A 24580-nucleotide genomic window follows, 5' to 3' on the forward strand; every position below is an offset into this window, starting at 1 on the left:
TTCACAGACATAAGGACGATGAAGCCTTATTTTAAACGGAAATAAAATTAAAGCAATAAGTGGAGAGTAAAGTGATTTGGGTAAAACACATTTTCTATTATTTTTCTATGTCTGAATTTCTCCTATGTATCAAAATATACTTGAACGCAGACATTTATTGTCGGGGTTGGGTGGGGGGGGGGGGGGGGGGTCTGTTTTTTTTTACATATAATTTTGTGAAACACTCAGAGAGCCAGTACAGAGTAGCTGGAGAGCCGCAAGTGGCACTACTGGCACAGGTTGCAGGCCCCTGTGCTATTTGATGTTTACAAAAGTAAGTTGGAAATGATGCTGATTATATTCAAGTGAGTTATTGTTCTTATCTGAGGCAAAGCATGGTAAGTTATAATGTAAACTCAAACTTGTTGCAGTATGGAATGGAACACAATAAAAGGATGTTGCACTTTCCTCCATTGCAATCCTTTGGCGTTGTCACTTTGATATTATGAACTCTCAGTCGAAAAAAAGCGCTTGCATTGCCTGAATTGAGTGGAGGCTTCTGTTTTGTTCGTGCGAGTGATTCCTGCCATCTAGTGACTTTTAAAAGTCACTGCATACGTTTTATTCCACCTGTCAAATAAGTAGTCTCGCTTTTCTCAGAGAGAAAAAAAAGCTTTAACAAACGGGTTCAAAATTTAGAGACATTCAATCATCTATGAAGCATAATTAATATATTAAAAAAGAATCATACAAAGCGTGCATTGTTTATAAGAACACATTACTTGTACAAATGGCTACAAACTGATATTTTTACGTAAATACAGAACAATCGAAATGTTTTTAATTGTACATCAAAGAGGGGGTTACATGGCGTAAATAAAACAAACACAAACTAAATACAAGAAAAAATGTTACATAACTACATTAAGCGCTCACTCGACAATCATGCTGTATGGATATTACAGACCCTTCATTTACTTTTCTCGCCATAGAAATGTTCCAATAAAAACACTACTTCACTTAACGTATACTTTCTTAATTATAAAGCGTATTTATTGAGACCAAAGTGTTCCAGCCCGCTGACTGACGGTTTGTTATCACGAGCGGTGCTGACGGACCGAGAGTTTCCAACGACGCGAGATCATTCCGGCCTCACAAATGCGCGTTCACGTTTACGCAACACGGCCACGACGGGTTTCTTCCAGTTTTACATTCATGGATCCTCGTAAAAAAAGGACACGTCAAACATTGAATCGATTTAGAGATGCAGCCAGCTGCACACATTGACAAAACGGAAACTATCTTTTATGACTATGTGATAAAAGATTGTAAATATTGGGGCAAATCTCTTCTCAAAGTTGTCAAAAAAAACCCACCTAAACCAGGTTTCAAGGTAGAACATGTAACATGTACTATTCCATGAGAGTAGAACAGTAATGTGAAATGCATTGAACTGCGGACATTTCATATGCTCATACTTGAAGTGGAATATTGCTCAAATGTTGGTGTTTTAAATTGTTTTATTGAATTTTAATCCCAGCGATATGATTTAATTGCCTGGAATCTGAGCCGCCTTAAACGCACCGCAGCCTGGCCTCTGTGTTTTTTTTTACGCCCCCTTGCTCGCGGCCTGAAAGCTCGCCACTCTGATGACGTCACTCGCATAGTCGTCATGGCGTCTTTGGGACTGAAGCTACTGCTGCAATTTAGCTAAAATCTGTCGACCGCCTGGAAAGCGAAATGGAGAAAAATGCAAACTTGCATCGAGACACTGACGCGAGCTCTTTGTGTGCCACGATCGCAGGAGAAATGGAGGACGTTACGGCTGTCGGCGGAGTTAAAGGAACAGTCGACAAATGCAGGAATAGTGAGGCTCCTCTCAGTACTTTGGTTAACGTTAGTTGTAACGTCGGCTCCTCTAACGTGGGCGCTCCCAGCGCCGCTCATGTCACTTCCAGTGCCGGGAAGTCCGACGTGCCAAAAGTGATCGAAGTCCCCCCGGTGCCGGAGGACCAGAAGAGGGACAGCGAGGCGAGCAGACCGCGGTGCGGGTCCGGGGATCAGATCAGTAACGGGATGGGGCATGACTCGGTGCTGGCTGCAGGAGACGACCAGGGTGGTGCCTCAAAGTTAGTAAACAACAGGACCGAAGGGCCGTCCTCGCCTGCTACTAAAGACGACGGAGACGCGAACGCTGCGGGTTTGGCTTGTGGAGAAAGTGAGCCGACAAAACTTGCCAAACCCACTCATCTGTGCCCGGACAATGCCATCAAGTCGGGCTTGTCCGGCGATCACACCTTGTCGGAGGGACCGCCGAGTGGGAGTGACCCCGAGCCCAGCCTCGGAGGAGAGTCCCGAAGCATAGATTCACTGGAGTCCTTCTCGAACCTCAACTCCTGCCCCAGCTCCGACCTGAACAGCGAGGGGCTGGAGGACCGAGGGCTGGCTCTGGCCCTGCAGACTGAGTACGGGGCTGACGGAACAAAGACTGCGTGCGCCAAGGATCGGGCCGCCGGCCAGTCCATATACCACATTAAGTGGATCAAATGGAGGGAGGAGAATACTCCGATCATCACCCAGAACGAGAACGGTCCCTGTCCGTTACTGGCAATCATGAATGTCCTTCTGCTTGCATGGAAGGTATGAAGACTGATGGGGATAGGTCAATACAAACTTGATTCTTAACTTGATACAAGCGGATCAATCATGAAAGTCATTTTAGGACTCCACTGACACCGATTATAATGGCCAGTTTACTGTAAGAGCTCTCTCTCTCTCTCACACGCACACACACACATATATAATGCTCATACTAATGGAGGGCACTATTAAATCTAACCCTCACCCCTCAGTATGTCCTCTGTATAATGCTTTATGCCTAGACATGTCCATATATGTCTCCATTTGACCTTTTCATAAATTTTAGTCCCCCCCATGTCAGCACATGTTTAATGCTGACAAAGCTATGCAATACTTGTGTACTTGCACATTTCTTGTGTTGGCGATGGCGACACGCATGTCTCTGTTTGCAGGTTAAGATGCCACCGATGATGGAAATAATAACTGCTGAGCAACTGATGGAGTACCTTGGTGAGTGTTTGCAGCCGCTACACCTGTTACACTTGTTAGGAAAGATGTTTTTTTGGGGGGGCGGGGGGTGATTTAAGGTGGCAGGTAATACCGCAGTTAAATCAGGATGCAGAGATGACCACTGTTAAAACGATTGTCTAAAACTGGCTCATCCTATGGAAGAAAGTGACTAAAGGCTCATCTTGTGCAATATCGGGCGAGGATGTGATGATGTTGAATATTGAATTAACGATATGATTTGCAATAAATAGAACACTTAAGTGGACAGTATTCATGTGTTTGTGGTTTGAGCATTGTACCGAGTCACAGTGCTCTTTCTCTTGCTCCGAATTTACACCTCTCTCGTCGCTGTATCTTCCACCGCCATGGCCTTTTTACGAAGCTGTCTTCATGCACTCTGGTCTCGCACAGTCGCATCTACCCAGTGCAGTGGGCAGGCATCTAGGGCAGTAGGACTCCATCTGACTCGCAGATACTGAGCATGAACGCACAGCGTATTATGTACGTTTCAGATGATGATTTAAGGTAGGAAGTGACTATAGTTAAACCAGAGTGAAAAGAGAACAAAGTGGGAACCGGTTAAACAATTGATTTAGACTTGGTCAATTTTCTTGAAAAGAATGACAGGAAGAAGCAGCTCACTCCTTTCTGAAAGGAAAGAAAATGCACGGAAATCGGCAACAACAACAACAACAAAAAAGAATTGCTCAAACAGCGACACTAACTGATTCCAGTTCACTAAAGGAATAACCACAAGCCAATCGAGTTCAGTTCACAGCACAACCAAACACAACATCGCTTGCGGTGCCCAATGGCCAGATTACCATTCTCTGTGTCTTCTGTGGGCATTTGACCTCCTTATTCTGATTAACGGCGAAGATAGCTAATCTTCAGAAAGAAAGTCACCGGTGTCACCTGGAAAACCTGCATTGCCTTTGCAGTTTTAATAATACCGTTACGTAAGACCAATCCGATGAAGTGAATCCGGACCTTTTGTGGATGACTTTTCCCCACATCATGTTGAACGTGTCACATTATCTGGTTTTATAATTTGCATATAAGTGTATTATAAATGTCTCACTATATGTTTCTAGGTCGGTCTGCTTTTACAGACTTATCACAGTATAGTCTGTGGCTGTGAGTCCATATACTGTATGTCAACGTTGTAGCCCCTTTGAGTTTTAACTGGGAAAAGATTCCAGTGTTGCATATCATCTTTAATGAGCAGTCCCATACTAAAAGGTCATACACACACACACACACACACACACATATATATATATATATCACCACAAGACCAGAGCAGAGCAGGGAAATCCCCCGTCAACTAATCTTTTGCTGCTGCAGATTAAACGGGAGCTATCTCTTCTATCTGCCTGTGTCCTATCCTTCATAACTAAAATTACCTTCATTATCAAAGCGTAGTATCTGATCAGCAGGGTTTGTTCATAGGTTGCCGTTCCCACAAGGGCCTCCTCTCAGTGCCTTCGGCGTAGTCGCTGAAGCCACCGGAGCGAGTGAACTCGAATAATCACTGTGTAGAATTTTATGGTGCATTTGTTTTTCAGTTGTTTATGTCATTTACCCAGTAGATTTTATTCATTTATTTATTTTTATGATTCACCGTTTAAAAAGACGGGTCTTGGCTGTATGACCACATAATGCATTTTATCGTCCTTGAGTATCTATGCGTTTGCTTTGGAAGGACAATAACACTTTGTATTACAACACACAATCTGATAAAGCACTCAGGCACTTCTGGATAACATGCAACCTCAGCGTGACTACTCCTTTTGTCATAACACACAAGCACAACCATCAGGGGTGCTGAAGCTCAGAAGTGTAGTTTAAAGTGGGTAGTGTTTGTCGCTGCAGCTCAGCAGTGTTGGCATACCAGTGATCCAGAGGCGAAGAGGCAGACAGATAAAGATATTAAGAGAGAACTCGAAAAGATGTGTGAGCCCACGGTTCACTGAGAAGATGAGAGTAGTGGAGGAGGGCTTTCCTTGTGGCGGACACACTGTAGTTTAACCATTCAGCTGTCTGGCCCCCTGCTGGAAAAAATCCTAACTTGCACAAAAAAAAAAAACCCTTTATGTGAGGTGACAGCTTAGGAATCATGGCAGAAGTGTTGTTTTAAATGGCTCCGAGCAGGTAGCTGCTTTGTCCAAATATCTGATAAAAAACATCTTGTGGAAATTAAGTTCACTTGTTCTGACGACGGAACACAACAGAGTCACGACTGAGGGCGGAAGTGACTGAAGTGACTTTAGTTCACACAACAGAACTTTAACCATAAGAATTTGGAGGTTGTTGTTTTGATGTAATGAGAGGAGACTTATGCCAATGTTTTTCACTGGGTAGTTCTTTCTCACTACAGGAACACGAGGGAAGCAAATGTTGGTTTATGGGTTTGTCACGACTATTCTAAAGTACTTTATAACTCTTATTAAGTGGAAAAAGAAGCTTAAAAGGGGTTTTTTTTGCTAGAAAAAACACGAGTGGACATACTCCACTTGTGTTTTGTGCTTTTTTTGAGCAAGACTTAACAGAAGTTCTTCCTAATGTATAGCTGTTTGGACTGAATGTGGACGTTGACAAGTCGATGGAATTCCTGAGTAATTCTCTAGAAAAGTATGTGTTGACAGTGCAACAAGGCGGCCTTGCCTGTTCTCAATAATCTGATGATTCTCTGAAACATTTTGCTTTTTAAAAGTAGACTATATGTACTTCACAACCAGAAGCGAGAGCGTATTTCTATTCATTTTTGTTTTCACTCAAAGTCTGTGAAATCCATTAAGCGTACGTCAGAGATATACTGTGGTAGAATGGTAAACAAAACCCAAGCTTAAGGCAAAAAAAATGGGCCCCGAACTGCTGCTGTCAGTAGTGTTTCTGGCTTGCTTTGAAAAATACACACCACCACATGTGCCGTTAAAGCCTGGGTTGGTTTTCTGAAGACCTGCAATGTGGTTTCATGTGTTAATGATCAGAGGGCAGCAGGTCTGTACTGCTGATCAGGCTGAAACAGCAGGAGCCAGACATCTGCCTGGCTACACCCTCTGCTACAAGCCATGCTGCCTGGGAGCCGAGTTAGAGCTCTCAGGTGACATCTCAGACAGGGATTCGACGGGAGCTTTACACTTGGCACAACCGTTCCTTGGTAAACAGCTGGCCTGTGCAAAATTTAGTACTAAGCCTTAGGAGTGCTTTAAAGTGCCTCCGCACTACACCGAACCTGAGCATCATATGACTTGCAGGCCGCATGCAGCCCTCCGGTCGTCCCTGACCAGCTCACAGCATTTTTAGTAAGGAATGAAATTTGAGAAAATAACAAAAAAACATTGTACGTGACAACTTCTCTGCTATTATTTCCAATGCAACTACTCTTGTTTCATTTAATTTTCTTCAGGATAAAAAGGTTTGCGCTTCTGGGCACCTTCATGTATCTCCAGTGTCGGCTGGCTGAGCACACAAACTTACACTGTTGACACCACAAACTTGCAGGCTTATGGTAAAAACAAAACAAAGGTTTATGACCGATTGTACAGTCTTTGATAAAACATGGACCTCGAGGTACTTCGTTCCTGAAGGTGTAGGTAGAACTATGTACTTGCTTTGTAGAAACCTGATATTGGTGTTCGAGAAATGAAATTTGATTCTCCATGACTTGACAAACCACAGGAATGATGTACAGCAGGAACAACTGACTTAGTGAAACCATGTATCAAACTCATTTTTACTATATTTTATCTTCACTTTCTTGAACTCGTGGCAAAAGTATTTTTTTTTTCTCAAAAACGGAACCAAATATAAAAAAGTGAAAGATTAATGTTGAAAGGTAACATTGTGTTTGTACTCCTCATCTAATGGAACAGCCAAAGTCACACTTTTGACAAGAGCTGTTTTACGATGGGGGTAAAAAAAACAACAACCTAATCCGTTCAGCGAATGGTGTGCCCGGCCAAAAAGGAATATTACGTAATGTTAATATTATTGACGTATGAATGGGTGATTGTGACCGTCTGTTAACGTTTGAGACTGTTTAGTGAAGTGAATTGTCTACTCCTGTATAACACTCCATAGGAACGTTTTGAAGCATGCAGCTTCTTAATTCTAATTACTTTGCCTTGACATTACTTCATTGCTCTCTCTCTCTCTCTCTCACTCTACCCCTCCGCAGGTGACTACATTCTTGAAACCAAACCTAAAGAGATATCGGAGGCTCAGAGGCTAAACTATGAACAGGTAAGGCCTGCTTAACACTGTACAATATCGTGAATAAATAGGCATGTGGTTTTGCTTATGTGTGTGAATTAGAGAGCTGCTGATGACTCGTGGTAATTTTTTGAGAAGCTCTCTTTCTCCCTCTCTCTATATATGAAAACCACAATTGTGTGATTTAAGCATGAGCTCTCACTTATTTCTATGGAGTCACAAATATGTTTTTCATTGCGGTGTTTTAATCGAAAGTACTGCTCCGCACAAGCACATTCCTCACTGCACATTTGCATCAAGGTAGCGGAGGGCAGTGGATGAGCTATAATATGTAAATAAGTAAACCGCATAGAACTCCAGTTTAGCTTTTTTTCCCCCCACTGCTCTATAGGTTACATAAGATGTGTCTTGCAAGGCGAAGGGAACAACAGGGGTCAGGAGTGTCAGATTATGTTGTTTCACATGGCGGTGGATGTTTAGAGACGCTTGGCTGGATTCGGCTCCCGGCTATTGCTGAGGCAGTGTGTGTGTGTCTGTGTCTGTGTGTGTGGCTCACTATGACTGGCACTGGGAGATGGAGCTCCAGCTCCCCTGCTTCTTACCATTTACACCGCCTGCCTCTGGTGTGGGAGGGGCACTGCCTCTGCTCGTCTTGCGTGGCAGAGCACCAGCACATCTGTGAATGATTTGAAGGCGCACTTGTCCCTCATTTAGAGAAGGGGGGGGATGATGTGCCGCTTCCTCACAGTAGCTCACTGGAACAGTCTTTCTAAATTTAAGTTGAGCCGAAATGCAACCTCTCGAATAAATCGGCGGTGTCCTCGGTATGCGGAGGTAAAGTAAAGGGAGTGGTGGCCGTTTGCGTCGCATAGTTATTATGGTGGTCTAATCTTGGACACTGGGCTGTGAGCTGCTTTGCATGTGGGCGTCCTTCTGTCCGTTGGCTGCCTGTGCGAGTTGCTGTGGTGGGTTGTCACAGTATGTGGACGGTACAGTGGGCAGGGCTCTGCGATGCTGGGAACTGGGACCAAAGTGAGAGAGAGAGGGAGAGCAAGTCTGAAACTGTTTATTTGCATGTGAAACATATGGTGTCCCTCTCTGGATGTGCTGAAGATAAATGCATTTGTTGTATATATAGGATCGGTATAAAGTGTAACTGTATTTGCCCTTGACTTTGAAAAGAATGATAGTGCCGTAATTCTATTTATAAATGCAGCATTAAAAAAAAAAAAAAATCGTCTGTCACAGGAGTGCAGTGAGGATTAAAATAGCTGTTGCACAAATGCTCTTTAGCTATTGTAAAATATTTACTCAAAGCAGCCGAGGAAGTGGGAGCGGAGCTTTGCTCTGTGTTCGTCTCAGTGGACCAGGCTCAACAAGGTGATTCATCTGTGGCTTCTGTTCTCGCAGCGAGCGGAGCGAGTTATGGTTTGAAAATATATTCCGCCAGTATTTAGAGTTAATGGAACCTTCATTTTCAAAAATAATACCCCTCTCAATCTTCCCTTGGTCTTATTTGATGACAAATGCACACTGAAATTTATTAAAAACTAAATTCATAAACACAGCCAAGCACATTTGGTCCATATGGAGTTCAGGTCATTGAGTGGAAATTACGTATCTGTGTTGGCATTTAGTTTAATCGAGACAGGATCCATTTGAATAGAAGATCTAAAGATCGTCTTTATAGGTTCTCAGTTTGTCAAGGACATATGATTTATATTCATTACATTTAAAAAAAACCTACCTTCTGAGTATTTTGACTCGCAGGGTCGAGGTTTGGCCTCTTGTTTCTAATCTTTCTGCAGCAGTTAATACAGATGTCGTCATATTTGGCTACATTGCATCAAGGAGCTTTTCTGGCAGCTTTTATTTGAAAAAGGCTGAAAATGATCTAACCATCGAACTAAAATGTAGAGCAGTAACAGCCACCGTATTTGATAAAAGCATGACTTGCATTATGAGGCATTACAGCCTTATATACAGTTTGGATTTTGCTGATATGGCTCTCTCTTGTCCTCTAATCACTGATGTGTGTTTTTTTTATCAGATCTGCTGTGTGTCTGCATGTGTGTGCGTGCGTGCATGTGTCTGTGTGTATAATCTAATATAGAGGACACATGGTGTCGTGTAGCACTCTTGTCTCACGCCAGAAATCATACAAGGCTCGGGTCTGGACGGGGACTTGTCTGACTTCTGTTTGGCGTGAGAGTGTGTGTCTGTTGTCGTCCCCTCTCCGTTTTGCTCAGTGATGGAGCAGCGATCTGTACTGGGTGTACGCTCCCTCCACACATAGTCAGCTGGGATTGGCTCTGACCCGGGATAAAGTCTCATAGAAGATGATGGATGCTTAAATTATGCTGTTGACTGGATAATGACGTGAAAATTAACTCGAGAACAGATTTCTATTAAAACCTGGGCAGGTAATTGTGGCATTGTAGAAACATTTTTCACGCCGTCCCAAATAAATGCAAGGCCTTTTTTTTTTTTTCTCCCCTTAGTTATTTATATGGTACACTTATACGTTATAGCATATTCAGACCTAACTGCTCAGTTAAGGTCTTTTCAGAGTTTTGTTGTAAGTTCCAGTTTGGGTGAAATTTTTTGTTTAAAAAAAGAGAAGAGAGGGAAAGCAGAGGCACTCACGGCTTTCTCAGACCAATACGTTGCAGAGCGTAAGTGAAAGTACAAGAAAGGAAGAAAAAAACCCACAGCAATGTTGTAGTAGTACGAATGTTTTTTTTCAGTAGAAGTGCATCCAATACGAGCCGGGATGAATGTGAGTGACGCATTGCTAATCATCTGATTTTTTTCCCAGTGCTCATCTGCTCTCGGAGCTCTTTGCCCCGAAGTGAAGAGACGTGGTCCATTACACAGCTTTGCTAATCCTGCCATCGCTGCTGCTCATAAGCATCCTAATCCACACATACTCAGATGAGCCAGCTGTGAGCTTTTCACCTCGGTTCTCCTCTCCAAGCGTGGCGCTGCGCTCATGGGATGTATAGCGTATGTACGGTGAAATGAGTCACACACTTCACCGTGCACGTTTGTTTAAAATGCGATGAGCTCCGCCGAAGCCACTATGATTCGATCAATTGACATGGAAAATGGTCAAATGGTAGCCAAAGAAAATTGTAAATGATTTGAATGACGATACCAAGTAAAAGTAAATGATGTTGTGGGTTTTATGGAAAACGTATGCAGGATTGTGTAAAATAAAACTAGCAACATTGTGCTGTGTTCTACATGCAGTTCCATGGACCTTTGGTCCCTTTTGAAAGGTGGACGCATCCATTTCCAAAAATATGGAATTATATAATACTAAACCACACACTGCAGCATGGTAGAAGAGTTCCGAGGCTGAATTGCAGTCCAGACCTTTCAAAAATACTCCAATAAAAAAAAACATTTATCACAAAATGAAATGAAAAATACAGGGGAAAAAAGCCGGCACTGTTTAGGGTCTATAATCCTGCCTCAGTAAAGAATACAACAACATTCCTCCCTCAAATCTCCAACAAGTGGTTTCTTCACTTTTTTTTTTAAATTTTTAAAAGAATCATGGATGCGACACAATGATAACATGGCTCCGTACCAGTTTTTTTGATATGTGCTGCTGCCATCAAACTAAAAAAATAAAGCACCCATCTTACCCATAAAGTCATTATTTGTCTTGTTTCAAAATCTGACAAGTTGTTGGTGTTCTACTTCAAATCCTCTGTGGCGTATACAACGCTGAACTGTTGATGTCCAAATGTTTCTAGACTTTACTATATATTAATTATAATGCATGCAATATGTCTTAATTATATTAAGCATTTACATCTATAAATCATAGTTGCAGTTTATTTCAGAAATATTTTTTTATGTTTTTATTGGATAACAGAATTTTTGAAATCACCCAGATGGGAAATAATTCAACAGAAAACCAGTAGACATTGAATCATTCCTCCCCATTTAAAAAGTCAGTAAAGAGCAAAGAAATGTTCTCATTTTTTTGGGTTCAAATTTTGATAATTGAGTACAAGATTTTCATATTACATTTGGTTTTGCGAAGCAATATCTTCCTTCATGTCTTTTTTTTTTTGTGTCTTCATTATGTCTCATAATGTACTGTGAGTTAAAATCAGAGGAAATTAAATTATAACCTCTCACTCATAATGGAGACCCGGGACTCTGCAGCAGGGTTTATCTTGATCTCCGGGTTGAAATGGCAGCTGAGGTTCAAGAACCAGCTGGGCAGTGATGCTCCACGGCTGAATGCAATGGTTTTAGTTCAGCAGCTTCTCAGGTTTGTAGTGCATTTGTGTAAAGTGCTCCCTCTGTTACACACTCATTTCTCATTACATCGTCATTTACAGTTAATAAACGAATAGTGTTTTGTTTTGTTTTTTTCAATCATCCAGTAACTGATTAAAACAATGAGTTGGTCGTTCACATTTATGTCCAAATTACAAAACATGGCATCATTTCAAAGTCTAAGCATAATGAATGGGGATCATGAGGATACACCCGGACAGGTCACCAGTCTGTCGCAGATGAAACGAAAAGAAACAGACGACGACACACTCTCGCTATGCTTCCATCTCGGTGTATTCAGAACTAAACAACGTCCGGTCACGTTGTTCATTCTGATTACAACCGCTAAAATCAAAAGCAATCCAGTTGAAACCTACAGGGCCTTGGTAGTATATTTGTTTTAATGGACTTGAAAACCACTACAAAATATAAATAATGAAAAAGACCTGCAGACTGGAATCTTTTCTTTAAATTAGAATTTTGGAGATGTAAAATATTTGTCTATACAACCTGTATTACCTGTACTTGTATTTCAGCTGCAATGAGTCTTGCCCCATCAAATGGGCATAAAAATGAGGTTTTCCCTCCGAGAGGTAGCGTTTACAATATGAAAATTTAAGTGTTTTCCATTGTGTCATGCTCCAGTCGTCTCCTTGGTAATGTCAGTAAAGGGACATGTCATGTCTCGTGATGATGACTCCTTAACATTTAAATTGAAATCTAATATCACATGGTTTCCTGGCAGACACTTCCATTTCTTCCTCTGGATGAGGGCGGGCTCACATGGAGCAAAACATAACTTAATAAGTGCCAGAAATGTGAGAAGGGCTCAACTGGGAGTGAAACAACTATAGTTCCTCAATTAAAAACAACACAACCAACTAACTATTCTAAGAAAAGAGGAAAAAGTCCATCTGTTATTTGACTGATTACACACAAAGTCTGAATAAAGAAAATAAAGGCTTTCTACTTTTCCTCCTTGACTCGGCTCCTTGGTTCCTCTCGTACTGAGCAGGATTACTGTTGCAACAACACACCATGAGTGGGGGAAAACTTACTCGTCTCTCGCAGTTTAAACCCAGGTCACGTTCCATATCTGTGTGTGAACCATCCAACACTTGGTGAATTCTGCTTCTCAGTGATAGGAGGCAGTAAATGCTTTTTGAGAGTGTTGGATAGTTGTTTGTGCAGGTTTCTTTTACTCACCGATTACCTGGCACGGTGCTTGCTTCGATGGTAGTGTGTTTTAGATTTGAGATAATAGAACAGTTGAAGGCGGTCAAATTGATGTAAAGTTTTCACTAACCTGGAGCCCGCTTGTCCCGTCTTCTATTCTTCCAGAACATGAGTGATGCCATGGCCGTGTTGCACAAGCTGCAGACGGGTCTGGACGTGAACGTGAAGTTCACAGGGGTGAGGGTCTTTGAGTACACCCCAGAATGCATCGTGTTTGATCTGCTGGACATCCCCCTGTACCACGGCTGGCTGGTGGACCCCCAGGTGAGAGGGGACGCGTGAAACTCAGCTCCTTGGCTTTTCCTTCTTTCTATCTTCGGCCCACCTTGTGAATACTAAACCACTTCACCACTCACTTTTCACTGTTCGTATTCCATTGCTTTCACATTCATACTTCATTGTTGTTTTTCCACTACTTCCTTAACTCCTGTTCACACAATCGCATTCCACACAAAGTAAGAATAAAGGGCATATCGGACTGATGGGTAGCTCACTTCAGCGTGTCAAAGTGTACAGGAGTAAAACAGTGAAACGAGGAGTGTGTAAATGGCTTGTGAAGGGTTTGAAAGATGTTTTTTTGTGGGGGTTTTTTCTTCTGCTGAAGCACTAAATAACACCCACTACTTTGTTCAGGTTTTGTGAAACTTAATCCACCAGCTCCATATTCAATTGTTTTGCTTTTAGACCAAAATGTTACTTTGACTCTTGTAAGGAATTCATTTCAGATGTACCCTCAGCGTTGAGCATATGCAGACCCTTTTGGCATTACCGCTGGATAGTTGACTATCGAAATAGAAACGGCTATGATGATCAGAGACACCTCAGAGAAAATGTCTCTCATAAGAAACGATGAGTGTGTCTGGCAGTTTGCGGTCTTCATTTTCTCCAGCACTCGTCTGTGCTGGTCAGGCTCCAGTTTGCTGTTATCTGTGGAGTCCAAAAATATCTTTGTTAGTACAGTATTTGTTTCCAAATCCCCCCTGGATATTTCTCACCTTGAAACTAATTAGTTTCTAATTTTACATCTGTATTTAATTCAGATTTCCATTCCACCTTTTATTCATCTTGGAAATATTACATTACTGTGTTGGTCCGAGTATAACGCACGGGCTTCTAAGCGGGTGGGGGTCTGAAGTAGAGGGTTCATCTTATAATGAGGGTCTAATATTTAGCTCCCAATGGTATCGCAGGAAATCAGTGAGTGGAATAGGCTGAAGACACTGGAGACTGTAACCTGTATTTAAAACTGTATGTTGCAAGAACACGTCTTTAAGTTCAATAATGTGGCATTATCACGTAAAGTAATGTGTCCTGTTACTCGTGTTTAACAATGTTGACAAATGGTTTTAATCGATGTTTAAATCATCAAAGTTCACATCTTTATAAATGCATTTGGTCCTAAAAAGCATTTACCAAATAGGATTCTTGTAAAAAGATGTGTTCCCCCTATATTGGGATGGGCTTTGGAATGAGATTAGATTCCATTCTGTTTATTTTGTACTAATAATACATCCCAATTGAAGATGCCTTAAGAAGGTCTATAGTCTGACTGGAATCACTTCAATGAAAATCAATTTTAGTGTCAACACATTGTAGTCTTCTGTTTGAATGCTGACGTCCATACAGTGAAGTCATAGAGAATTTTGACACGCGAGGTCAGTGAAGATTCAAGCATCTCATTGCGAGAATTTTAAAGGGAGCATATGACTCTGAAGATTAAAAGAAAATACTTTTTTTTTTAAACGGAGCATTGCCCAAAAATCTATTTCATGTTCATTTTTAATATATTTTTTCAGAGTGTTCTGTGGCTTTTAAGTGAAATTTGCCCGAATGTGGTGAATGTTCTTTCTCACAGTCTTTATCTTTGTTTGCAGATGCATGACATTGTCAAGGCAGTGGGCAACTGCAGCTACAACCAGCTGGTAGAGAAGATAATATCCTGCAAACAGTCCGACAACAGCGAGCTAGCAGGAGAAGGTGAGCGCTTTCTCCTCATTCTTTCTCCTCATTCTTTCTCCTCACTGCTCCGCCTGGCTTTCTTGCCTTGTTTTGCCCTTTTCTTTTAAGAGGGAGAAAAACGGGTAAAGGCCAACACATTTGTAGAGAGAGAGCGAGATGCCTCCGAATCAGAATGAAGCATGTAACATATTTACTTGACTGTTTTGTTTGTTGTTGTTGGGGTTTTTTTTTTGTGCAAAAATAAAAAAATATATATCTTTAAATGAAACCAGGGCACACATGTGACTGCTCATCAAATGACCTACTTCATGGACTCATCTTCCTTACCAGCTGTCAGTAACTTCTGCGTTAAATATTTGCTCATTCAACACTAAGCGGTTGTCGGCTGAGCTGCTGCGAAGTCATCACATAAAGGCTGCAGTCGATGATGATGATGATGATGATGCACTCGTAGGAGACATTCACTCCGCTCTGTTGTATTCTGGCCTCAGTAGCCCCGAAATTCCTTTGAGTACGGATTTGATGCCAACGTTTGTTTTTGTTTTTCATCACTCACTTAAAAACTAATCTGGCATGAAGTGTTTCTCTCAGCGTGCGAGATCGCGTCTGTCTTGAAGACTGCTCCTTAGCCTTTGTTTTACTGTGTCCAACCCCAGCAGCACGGAGTCAGAATAGATTAAATCATGACTGCAAACGTGACGGCAAGGTTTCCACCCAGCTTTCCAAATAGTGACCCGTATCCATAAATGAGTGGGGATTGCTTGATTCGTAACGTTGGTGACTCATCCACTGGTTGTAATGATGAAAATATTTGTGAGAAGTTTCTTCACAGTCCGGTTTTCAGTCTTCCTGAGGGGGAGAAAAAGTGTAAATTAAAAAGATGTCGACAAAATCTGCCAGATAATCAAGTTCCTCTTCTGCTTTTATTTTTCACTGCGTTTCATACTCTCCTCTTCTCGACCCAGGGATCGTAGCAGAGCAGTTTCTGAACAGCACAGCGACACAGCTGACTTATCATGGCTTATGTGAGCTCACCTCCACTGTGCAGGAGGGAGAGCTCTGCGTCTTCTTCAGGAATAACCACTTCAGCACCATGATCAAATACAAGGTAAATATTTGCTGTACTTTTTTGGGAATATTCACATGCTGACACCACTGATACACCGAACTGTTGACCAAACTAGTTTTACTTTGGCTTCCTCTGATCCCCTGTTGTCTGTATGTGTACGTAAGGTAATAATAACCTGTTCCTCTGAGGATGGTTCAGTGGCCTGTGCTTATTTGGTTTGTTTTTTTTCTCAATAGTAAGAATTTTCCAAACTGTCATGATTTTTCACATTTTTCATCATTTGAAGGCTCTTAATAACACACTGCTGTCTCAACTCACTATAATGACAAAAATCCCCTCAAACAGATTATTGAAATCAATACAAGATCCATTTCCTGGTGTGACAGCCCAGATTACTTTGACCCTCTGAAAGGTCTCCTTCACTGCACACATGTTAAGTCCTGTCCGCATCAGCCTTTGCTCACAGCTGGCTGCTTCATGACTGCAGCTGGAACAGACCTTTCCTGTTATCTACAGGAGAGGAAGTCAGTCTGTTGGCTTTGTTTTTCCAATAGTACGCTATCATTGCCAGTGAAACTAAAGCTTTGTGTGCATTTGCGTATCTCACGAACCTCAGACAAATGCCACGAAGAGGCTCTCTTCTCGTAATCTCTCGGATGCACCCATTCGTAAAAAACACAAGAAATAAACAAATACGGGAAGGTTTTTACGAGTGCGCGTTGAGAAAGGACACCGTTTATGCGTCGCGTGACACCGATTTTATGAAACGACACATTTAATGTTTGGTTGTCTTCCTCAGGGCCAACTCTACCTCCTGGTTACCGACCAGGGTTTCCTGACGGAGGAGAAGGTCGTCTGGGAGAGTCTGCACAACGTTGACGGGGACGGCAACTTCTGCGACTCCGAGTTCAGGCTGCGGCCGCCTTCTGATCCGGAGACGGTGTACCGCGGCCAGCAGGATCAGATAGACCAGGTCTGAGCAATGACAGGCAAGACTAAAGATGTTTTCACAGCGACTGGGCAACCCGCTTATCCAAACCCGACACAGCGAGCGGAGGGTTAATGTAAACTTGTTTACTCAGCAGAAAGGGAACAAAGTAAACACTTTTCAACAAAAGTGTCCCTTCACCGGTAAAGACGGAGAAAAAGCAGCAGCTTCTACTGATCCATGGGGAGGATGTGTCAAATATGTTAAATGTCAAACACACTAAATTGCAGACACAGCCCATAAACATTGGCTTTTAAATGGGACAGTTGTGGTGTGAAAGTGGTGTCGTAAAAAAAACCCAAAAAACCCAGGACTGAGGTACCCTCACACATCGTTGTGCTTTTCACACCATCAATTTACCCTCAAAAGTCTGGAGAGAATTCAAAATCTGTAAAGACGCACAGAGATCCCGAATGAGACTTCAATGAATCACTGTTTTCACTTCAAGGAAAAAGGAGAATCATTAAATAAACAAAGGGCATTATATCAATTTCAGGATACAAAAAAAACAGAAAAACACTGCATCACCCATGCTGAGAGACTGCTGTTTAAATAATAGATCTGTTATAGCTCCCGATACCAGCCTTTTAGACACAGGCAGGCTGAAAATCACAGCATTGGGTTGCCTGCCAGCCCCTTTCTTTTCTCAGGCATTCCTCACCGTCCCACAATGGTTGCTTATCAGTGCGCTGGATTTGGGTCTCCCGTGTATTTTTACTGGTTTCACGGCTGTTTTCTGGTTCGTCACCCCGAGTGGCCAAACAGAGCGCTGGCTGACTGATTGTCTGTCCTGCTCTCACACACATACAGACCAGACAACAGCATGGGGCCTATTATTTCCTTATTCTCCCTTTTTTTTTTTTTTCCTACTTAGAACTAGCCCCCAGAAAGGTTTTGTTAAATAATGATAATAATTTAAAAAAAAAAGCTATTTAGGGGTTTCATGTGTTCACAATCAATTCTGTTCTGATACAATTAGAAAGAACACGTGTCTAATCCAGCAGGAAAATTATCCTAGAAATTAAAATAGTGAATAACACAGCACAATAATTATGCTGATTACAACACCATCCTTTTTAGAATTGCCACACTCCAGAGCAACAAAAGTCACTAAAGGAGGCTGTTTAACAAGCGGTTGTGGCGAGTCCGGGTGGACTGCAGCTTCGTGTTGAGAAACACCTCCGCAAGGCTTTCAATGGCTTCACTCATCAAGTCCTTCTGTGTCGTCTGTGCTCACGACCAGGACTACCTGATGGCGCTGTCACTGCAGCAGGAGCAGCAAAGCCAGGACCTGCAGTGGGAGCAACTCCCCGAAGGCATCAGCGACCTTGAGCTGGCGAAAAAGCTTCAGGAGGAGGAGGACCGCCGGGCCTCGCAGTACTACCAGGAGCAGGAGCAGGAGCAGGCGGCGGCCGCCGCGGCGGCACAGGTAGGGAGGACGCCGCCAGAGAGATGCCGTGGACACAGATGGCAAAAGAAGGAAAGAGAAGCAGGAGTTTGAACTAATGTGGGGAATTTAATTCACCGTCGAGTGGAAAAACTGTCTTGATGAAAAGGGAAAGTGCGGTGAAAATCAATTATCCTACAGATATCTGTTACCATGATGATGAAGAGAAGAAAAAAAACTTCAGCTTTTTTATTTCTCTTACAATGAAGAAAGTAAGTCTTTTACCTTATCGATCACAGTCAGACAGCCAAATGCTCCACTGCCCTCAGCCTTTGCCTTGAGCAGATCTCCTGCCTCGTGAGTTTTGCTCCAGCTATTCTCACTCTTGAGCTTCGGCTTCAGCCGCTCCTCCGGCACTGCGTCGTCTCGCCGCCACCCAAACATCTTGAATGGTTTCTGAACAACATCCGGCCCCTTCGGCTGGCTTGTCAGAACCCCAGCATGATCACCAGCTTCCCGTTTGTTGTGCACACCTGTCCTCGGCATGGCGTCTTCATCTTGTTTCTGACGTCACCAATTAAAAGACAACTTCACTGTTTCGCGCCTATTTACAGTCTAATACTGGGATCAATAAAGTATTGAAAGGATAGTTTAGGACACAGCATAATTGTTACTCCACCTAAAGTGAGCTTTCGGTTATCTGTGGTTTTTTTCCACACGTTTTGAGACTTTTTTTTTTTTTCCTTTCTCAAAACCAAGGGCAGATTTTAGTTTCAGTCCAGAGCAATGAGCAGGTTTACTTGTTTTCTACACAAGAAGATTTGTTCACGTTGGCTCCGTTTCTCCCCATTTTGCACCGCAGGGCCAGCAGGAGCCCGGCGAGGGTGGCGAGGCAGACAGAGGAGCCGCGGGAGCGGGCGGAGCAGCGGCCGGCACGGGGACGGCGGCGGCGGCGGCGGCAGCAGCAGCAGCTGGAGCCACACCTAGCCCGGGAAAACAGTCATCAAGCGGTGACCGCAAAGCCAAGAAAGAATCGAAGGATAAAGACAAATGTGTAATTTTGTAACATACAGCGTGTCTGTGCGAGTGTGAGTGTGCGTGTTTTGTGCATTTTGCTTATCCGTGAGAAAGGGGAAAGCGTATATTTCTCCACGGACTGGACACGCAACGTGCCGCCCCCACCTGACGACAAACAAGGGAAAGGAGATGGTCGAGGAGAGAGAGAGAGAGAGAGAGAGAGAGAGACACGTGATTAACAGAGGATTTGCTGTTCCCAAACCACTGGTGCCTGCTATCCTCTATCCTCAGTGGAAACCTGGACATCAGAGGAAGGGACACAACTACAACAACAACTACCCCGTATCTTTCATAAGAGTCGGCCAAACTTTGTTACAAGTTGCACAGTGCACTATATTTGTGATGTTTGGGGGTCAAGTTTATCTTGGGGGTGGTCTATTTTATAGCAAAACGTATTCTGGAGACACACAAAAGTCACCTTCTCACTATATACATTTTTGTTTGTTTGTTTTTTTATGTCATCGTACATTTCATTCATTGTTTCAGGAGTGCAGTTTCAATGCTTTTTTTGTTGTTGTTGTATACATAACGATTTCAAAAACGGACACACACTTTTTTTTTTTTTTTTTAATTCAGCTGTTGATGCCAAGATTCAAAACAGGTAGCTTTTTCCAGAAGTTTTATTTTTGTGTCGGCCAAAAAGGGATATATATGTTTTGTTTTTTTGGTTTTTTTTTTTTCCTTTCGGAAATAAGTGTGACACCGTTTGCATCCCCACTGAAATACAAAATGGGTTAGTTAATGCCAGATAGCTGCCACATACTGTAGCTATGTCACATAACTCATCACAGCTTGCCCAGGTCAGATTTGCCTTACTGAGTACGGCAGTGTCGTCGTCTGCTCCGTCTGAATGTGAACGTGTGCGTGTTTCCATGTGTGTGTGTGTGTGTGTACAGTGCATGTATACTATGTGCTATACATGTCTCCGCTTACAGAGCGCCTCAGATTCAACAGGTTTCAGTTTTCAAATAGCTAAATTTCAATGTGCTATTTAATGTTTTGGGGATTTATTTTTTTTTAATGTTGTGATTTTATTGGCAGTCAAATGCAGATATCGTTGGGTAATGGCCGAATCTGAGATGCATTTCGGTCTTTGGCAGGTCAGATTTGTTTCCGGTTGCACCAGGTTCGGAGTTTGTGCTAATGGAACAGTCCCTTCTTGTTCTCGGTCTCTCCCCGAGGAGACGTAGTCGTCTGTGTCTGCGCGTAGGAGCCACCGTGATCTCCTCCGTCGTGGATGTAGCTTCCACTGCGGCTGGGTTTTTAAAAAGACGGAACTCGGTCACGCACATGCAATATTTCTCGCAGCTTGGAAGGTGCAGTGGACATTTGTGAGCCTCGATTGATTTTCACAAATCGCAGTTGAATTTTAAACTTCTTATTTCCATCAGCATAAAGGCGCGTCGATTAAGATGTTGGTACTCTGTAGATGTTGTGGAGCTGTGTTCACGTGCGTCTCTCAAATTCAGGAGGAGGTCTCACTTTCTGAATTGAAGTCGGGGTTAAAAAAAAACCACAAAAAAAAGTTTCCTTCATGTTCTATTTGAGATGCTCATGCAGATTTGACCTTTGATTCATGACCCACAGTTCTTTTGACACTAAATTCACTTTATTTTTTTTGAGTTTTGCATCCTTTTCAACCACCCGATGGGTCACTTCCAGTGGAAAGTCTGTAGAGGATGCGGATTCGTATACTAAGATTCTGCGGCGTCACCTTCAAACCTGCACGTCATCGCACCGCTGCATCACGCATGCAAACACATGATGTACATATGTATCCAACGCGTCGCCGCAGAGGATTCAGCTCGTGGTTTGTGCCATTGTTGTACCATGGGACTGCCTCCCGAGAAATATTTCTATCTATACATTCCAGTTGGATGCCTTGACTCGAGCCTTCTGTTCCAGACTGAGGGAACCGGTTGTCAGTGGAGGTCTTTGCAGTGCTTGCGGAGTGACGCGGTCTCTGTTATTTCGTTCCCCTGAGCACAGACTCAGCTTCAGGACTCGTCGGCGGCGACAGGCTACCTACTGTGCGGGGAAACTTTTCTTATGGACTTAATATGATGGCTGGAGGTTGAGTTCTGTGTTTTTGTATGTGTGTATATATATATATATATATATATTCAAAACGCCTTACAACATTTCAACATATTTTATAGGACAAAAGTAAACAGGCATATTACCAGAATGAGACAATCCATGAAAAAAATTTTTTTTGTTTGTTTCTCAAATGAACATCAAGACTTACTCTCGGGGCCCATTTTTCTCCTGAAGGGGAAATATCCTGAGGTGTCCTTTCCTTTTTCTCAACTTGTCTGCTTTTGAATGGCACAGTTCTTTGGCCTCTAGTCACTTATTCTTCAGTCACAACTTTTGAGTATCTTTATATTCTCGCACACACACATACTTTGACACTTTGAAGGATTTAACATAAGATTATTTATTGAAAACTCATTCTTAACTATTCACTAGGAACACTGAATTCTCTCTTCCTGTTAACAAGAAAAGGGTTTATTTGTCCTTCCCATTGACATCTTCACTGGTTTTCATGCTGCTTAAAAAATTAAGTGGGCAAAAAGAAGGTTTTTTTTTTCTTATTGTGGTGGGGGGAGGGGGGGGGGGGGTTCAAGTTGACATTTCAGCTGATTAGTATTTGCTCATTAGATGAACATGCTGATTAAACATTCCAGTAGCGGTTTAATAAATGGAAATGACTTGGAAGATTTTTACATTTGTTAGTTTGGTTTGTATGAGTGGAGTGACATGCGCCGCACATTTTAATAAGTTCTTACACACTATTTCGCGTTTGTTTGCTATTCCTCGTCCTTATTGCCAGAGTTTTGCAATTTTTGTTGTAATGTGTTTGCTTCGCCCTAATTCCTATGATGGATTGAACAGAAGGCTATTGTGTGTTCGGTGTGTCAAAGTGGTTTCTTGTATGCCTTGTAAAAGTGATGGTGGGGTTAAATGCTGTAAAATTAGTATTTTGACAAGGTGATAGTTGAACATATAGTTGTTGTTGTAATTGGTTTTGCACTGTTACATTGATATGCACTAACGGAAAAGAAACATACCTCATTTTCTACAGAACATAAATTGTGCAAGAGCGCTATTGTTTTCTTTTTTTTCTTTTGGGCTACCTTTTTGGGGGAAGAAAATGTCATGTCCAAAATAGTTGTCACCTTGGTAGCAGTTGCTTTTTAAGTCAGCTGAATAATAATTTCCAAATTTAAGAAAAGGGCTTTTCAAACGTTCTGGCTTAAAAATGATCTAGTACATTTGTGAAAAGGTAGTACCTGCTGCAGTTTGCTCTATTCAGGTTAGTGGTTCACCTACACCAGTTTAACGGCCCGAGCCACAGCGGAGGAGAAGTCCAGTAAAGACTTGGAAGGATGTGGATCTATTAGGTAGCGGAAGCACTTGTATGCGTTTTGCCATTTCTGTGTGTGTAATGAGATCCGTTAATGTCTACAGCCACAGATTTGCATGTGCATGGTAGGTTATACACTTTGAATTTGTGCGATATGTTTGGTGTCTGTGTACATGCAAAGATCTGTGACTGTCTCTGTCCTCACCTGCACCTCAGGTCATTCTACTGGACTTTTTTTTAACAAATGGATTCTGCTGCACTTCTACAACAGTTATTGTCCATAGCCTTGAGTTTTCCTAGCTCTTTTGTCCAGACATGACCAGTCCTGGGATTCTATATTAGAAATTAACAATCACTACAGTGCTATGAGGGCTGCTGCTGCCAGTCCACAAAGACAATCTAGAATCCCACTGCCTGAAGTGGAGGTGAAGATGGAGACATTCATAGGTCCATATAGGTGCACAAAAATCTCAGTATGCACAAACCTAACACATTACACACAAATTGTATTACCCTTTAAAAAAAAAACAATAAGCAAAGACAAATTTGTGTACATACAAATCAAAGTACACATTGACAAATCTCATTAAAGACCTACAAATATCAGTAAACACATTATTTTGCTACTATAATAAGTCCATAGAGAATGTCGTCTGAACAAGTTTAACACAGAAGAGCAGAAAAATGCGTACGAATTTTTCCATCAGCAAAAAAAGGTGTAGGTGTACCTCTAAAACATGTCATTTTTCAAGTCGAGTCCGTCATTTAGTTACACCACGCTCTCAAAGAAGGCTTATGAGCCCAAAAAACATCCCGCCGCCTCCCAAAAAAAAAAACTTGTTTGACTTGCTTGTTAAGGCTCGAGTGTCGTTTTCGATGTAGCATAGTTTGTTGTGTGAGACACATCCAGAGTGCTGAACAATCTAAAGGGAGCTGGTTTCTTTAATGCAATATTAAACTCCCAGGTTTTGTGATGCATGTGAAGTGTGGGCAGAAAACCTCGCAGGAGTGAAACAAAAACAAAAAAGAAAGAAAAAAAAAGTTATATTTTCCCCCCCCAGAGTATAATTTCCACCGTTAGAGCCGTTATGTTTATTCTTCACATAAGACAAGAAAAAAAGAAACCCGTTTGTGAAATGGAAGGTTACTCATTTGTGTTGATTTTAATGTTCATCTATTTACATAAATGACCAAATAATGTATGTAGCCTTTCACATCACAGTCACATATTGTATATGGTGATATATATAAATATAAATATATAACAAAATGCCTTATAGACGAGGGACATTCAACCTGATTAGAAGTTACCAGGATAATAAAAAGACTAAGATAAATCGTTGGTTTGTCGTCATTGTGTCTGTTGAGCACCCATCACCTTCAAAACTAATCGTACATATCCCATTAAGATTAAAGCATATGAACATTGCAGAATCCAATCACATGCTCACGGGCAGTTTCTCATCACCATTTAAACTGAAATACTTGTTTTGGCCTGGAGAAAGGGTGGGAATTAGCTGGAAATATCTGGGGCAAGAGCGCTGCTTTCCAGTGTGGCCAGATTATATTCTTTCCATTAATTTGACAGAAAGGCAGCACACGTTGTAGAACAGGTCCTCCTATTTGGCTTTAAGATCCACTGACTGGCGTCTGTAATGTGACAACAGGATTATACCTTAATGTGCTTAAAATGTGGATGTGTCGACACAGTAAACATAACACGGGTGATTGCACACGTCAGAGGAAACTGCATTCAAGTTCAATGTTCCTGCATCAGATTGTGTGAGTAGTAAGTAAAACACTGCTGATGCCAGGCCTTAGAGTAGTTGTTGGAGGGGGATTAAAAAAAGAAAAGTACAAAATCCATGCTTTTAACTGTTTTGAATGTACTCACATTCATCACTTTTA

The 24580-nt window shown here is 42.1% G+C and overlaps 1 protein-coding gene across 1 annotated transcript; it reads left to right on the plus strand.

The window, feature by feature from the left end:
• Positions 1–1719: 1719 nt before the first annotated feature.
• mindy2 (MINDY lysine 48 deubiquitinase 2) lies at positions 1720–24101 on the plus strand (the record flags this gene model as incomplete). Its single annotated transcript, XM_080494592.1, has 9 exons — positions 1720–2619; positions 3012–3069; positions 7253–7317; positions 12928–13086; positions 14697–14799; positions 15747–15889; positions 16650–16823; positions 18082–18267; positions 19088–24101. 9 exons carry the CDS (start codon positions 1720–1722, stop codon positions 19289–19291), a joined length of 1992 nt encoding a protein of 663 aa, XP_080350718.1. The 3' UTR covers positions 19292–24101.
• Positions 24102–24580: the final 479 nt, after the last annotated feature.

This window comes from Blennius ocellaris (assembly GCF_963422515.1).
Source record: "Blennius ocellaris genome assembly, chromosome: 1".
In the NCBI taxonomy this organism is placed as follows: domain Eukaryota; kingdom Metazoa; phylum Chordata; class Actinopteri; order Blenniiformes; family Blenniidae; genus Blennius; species Blennius ocellaris.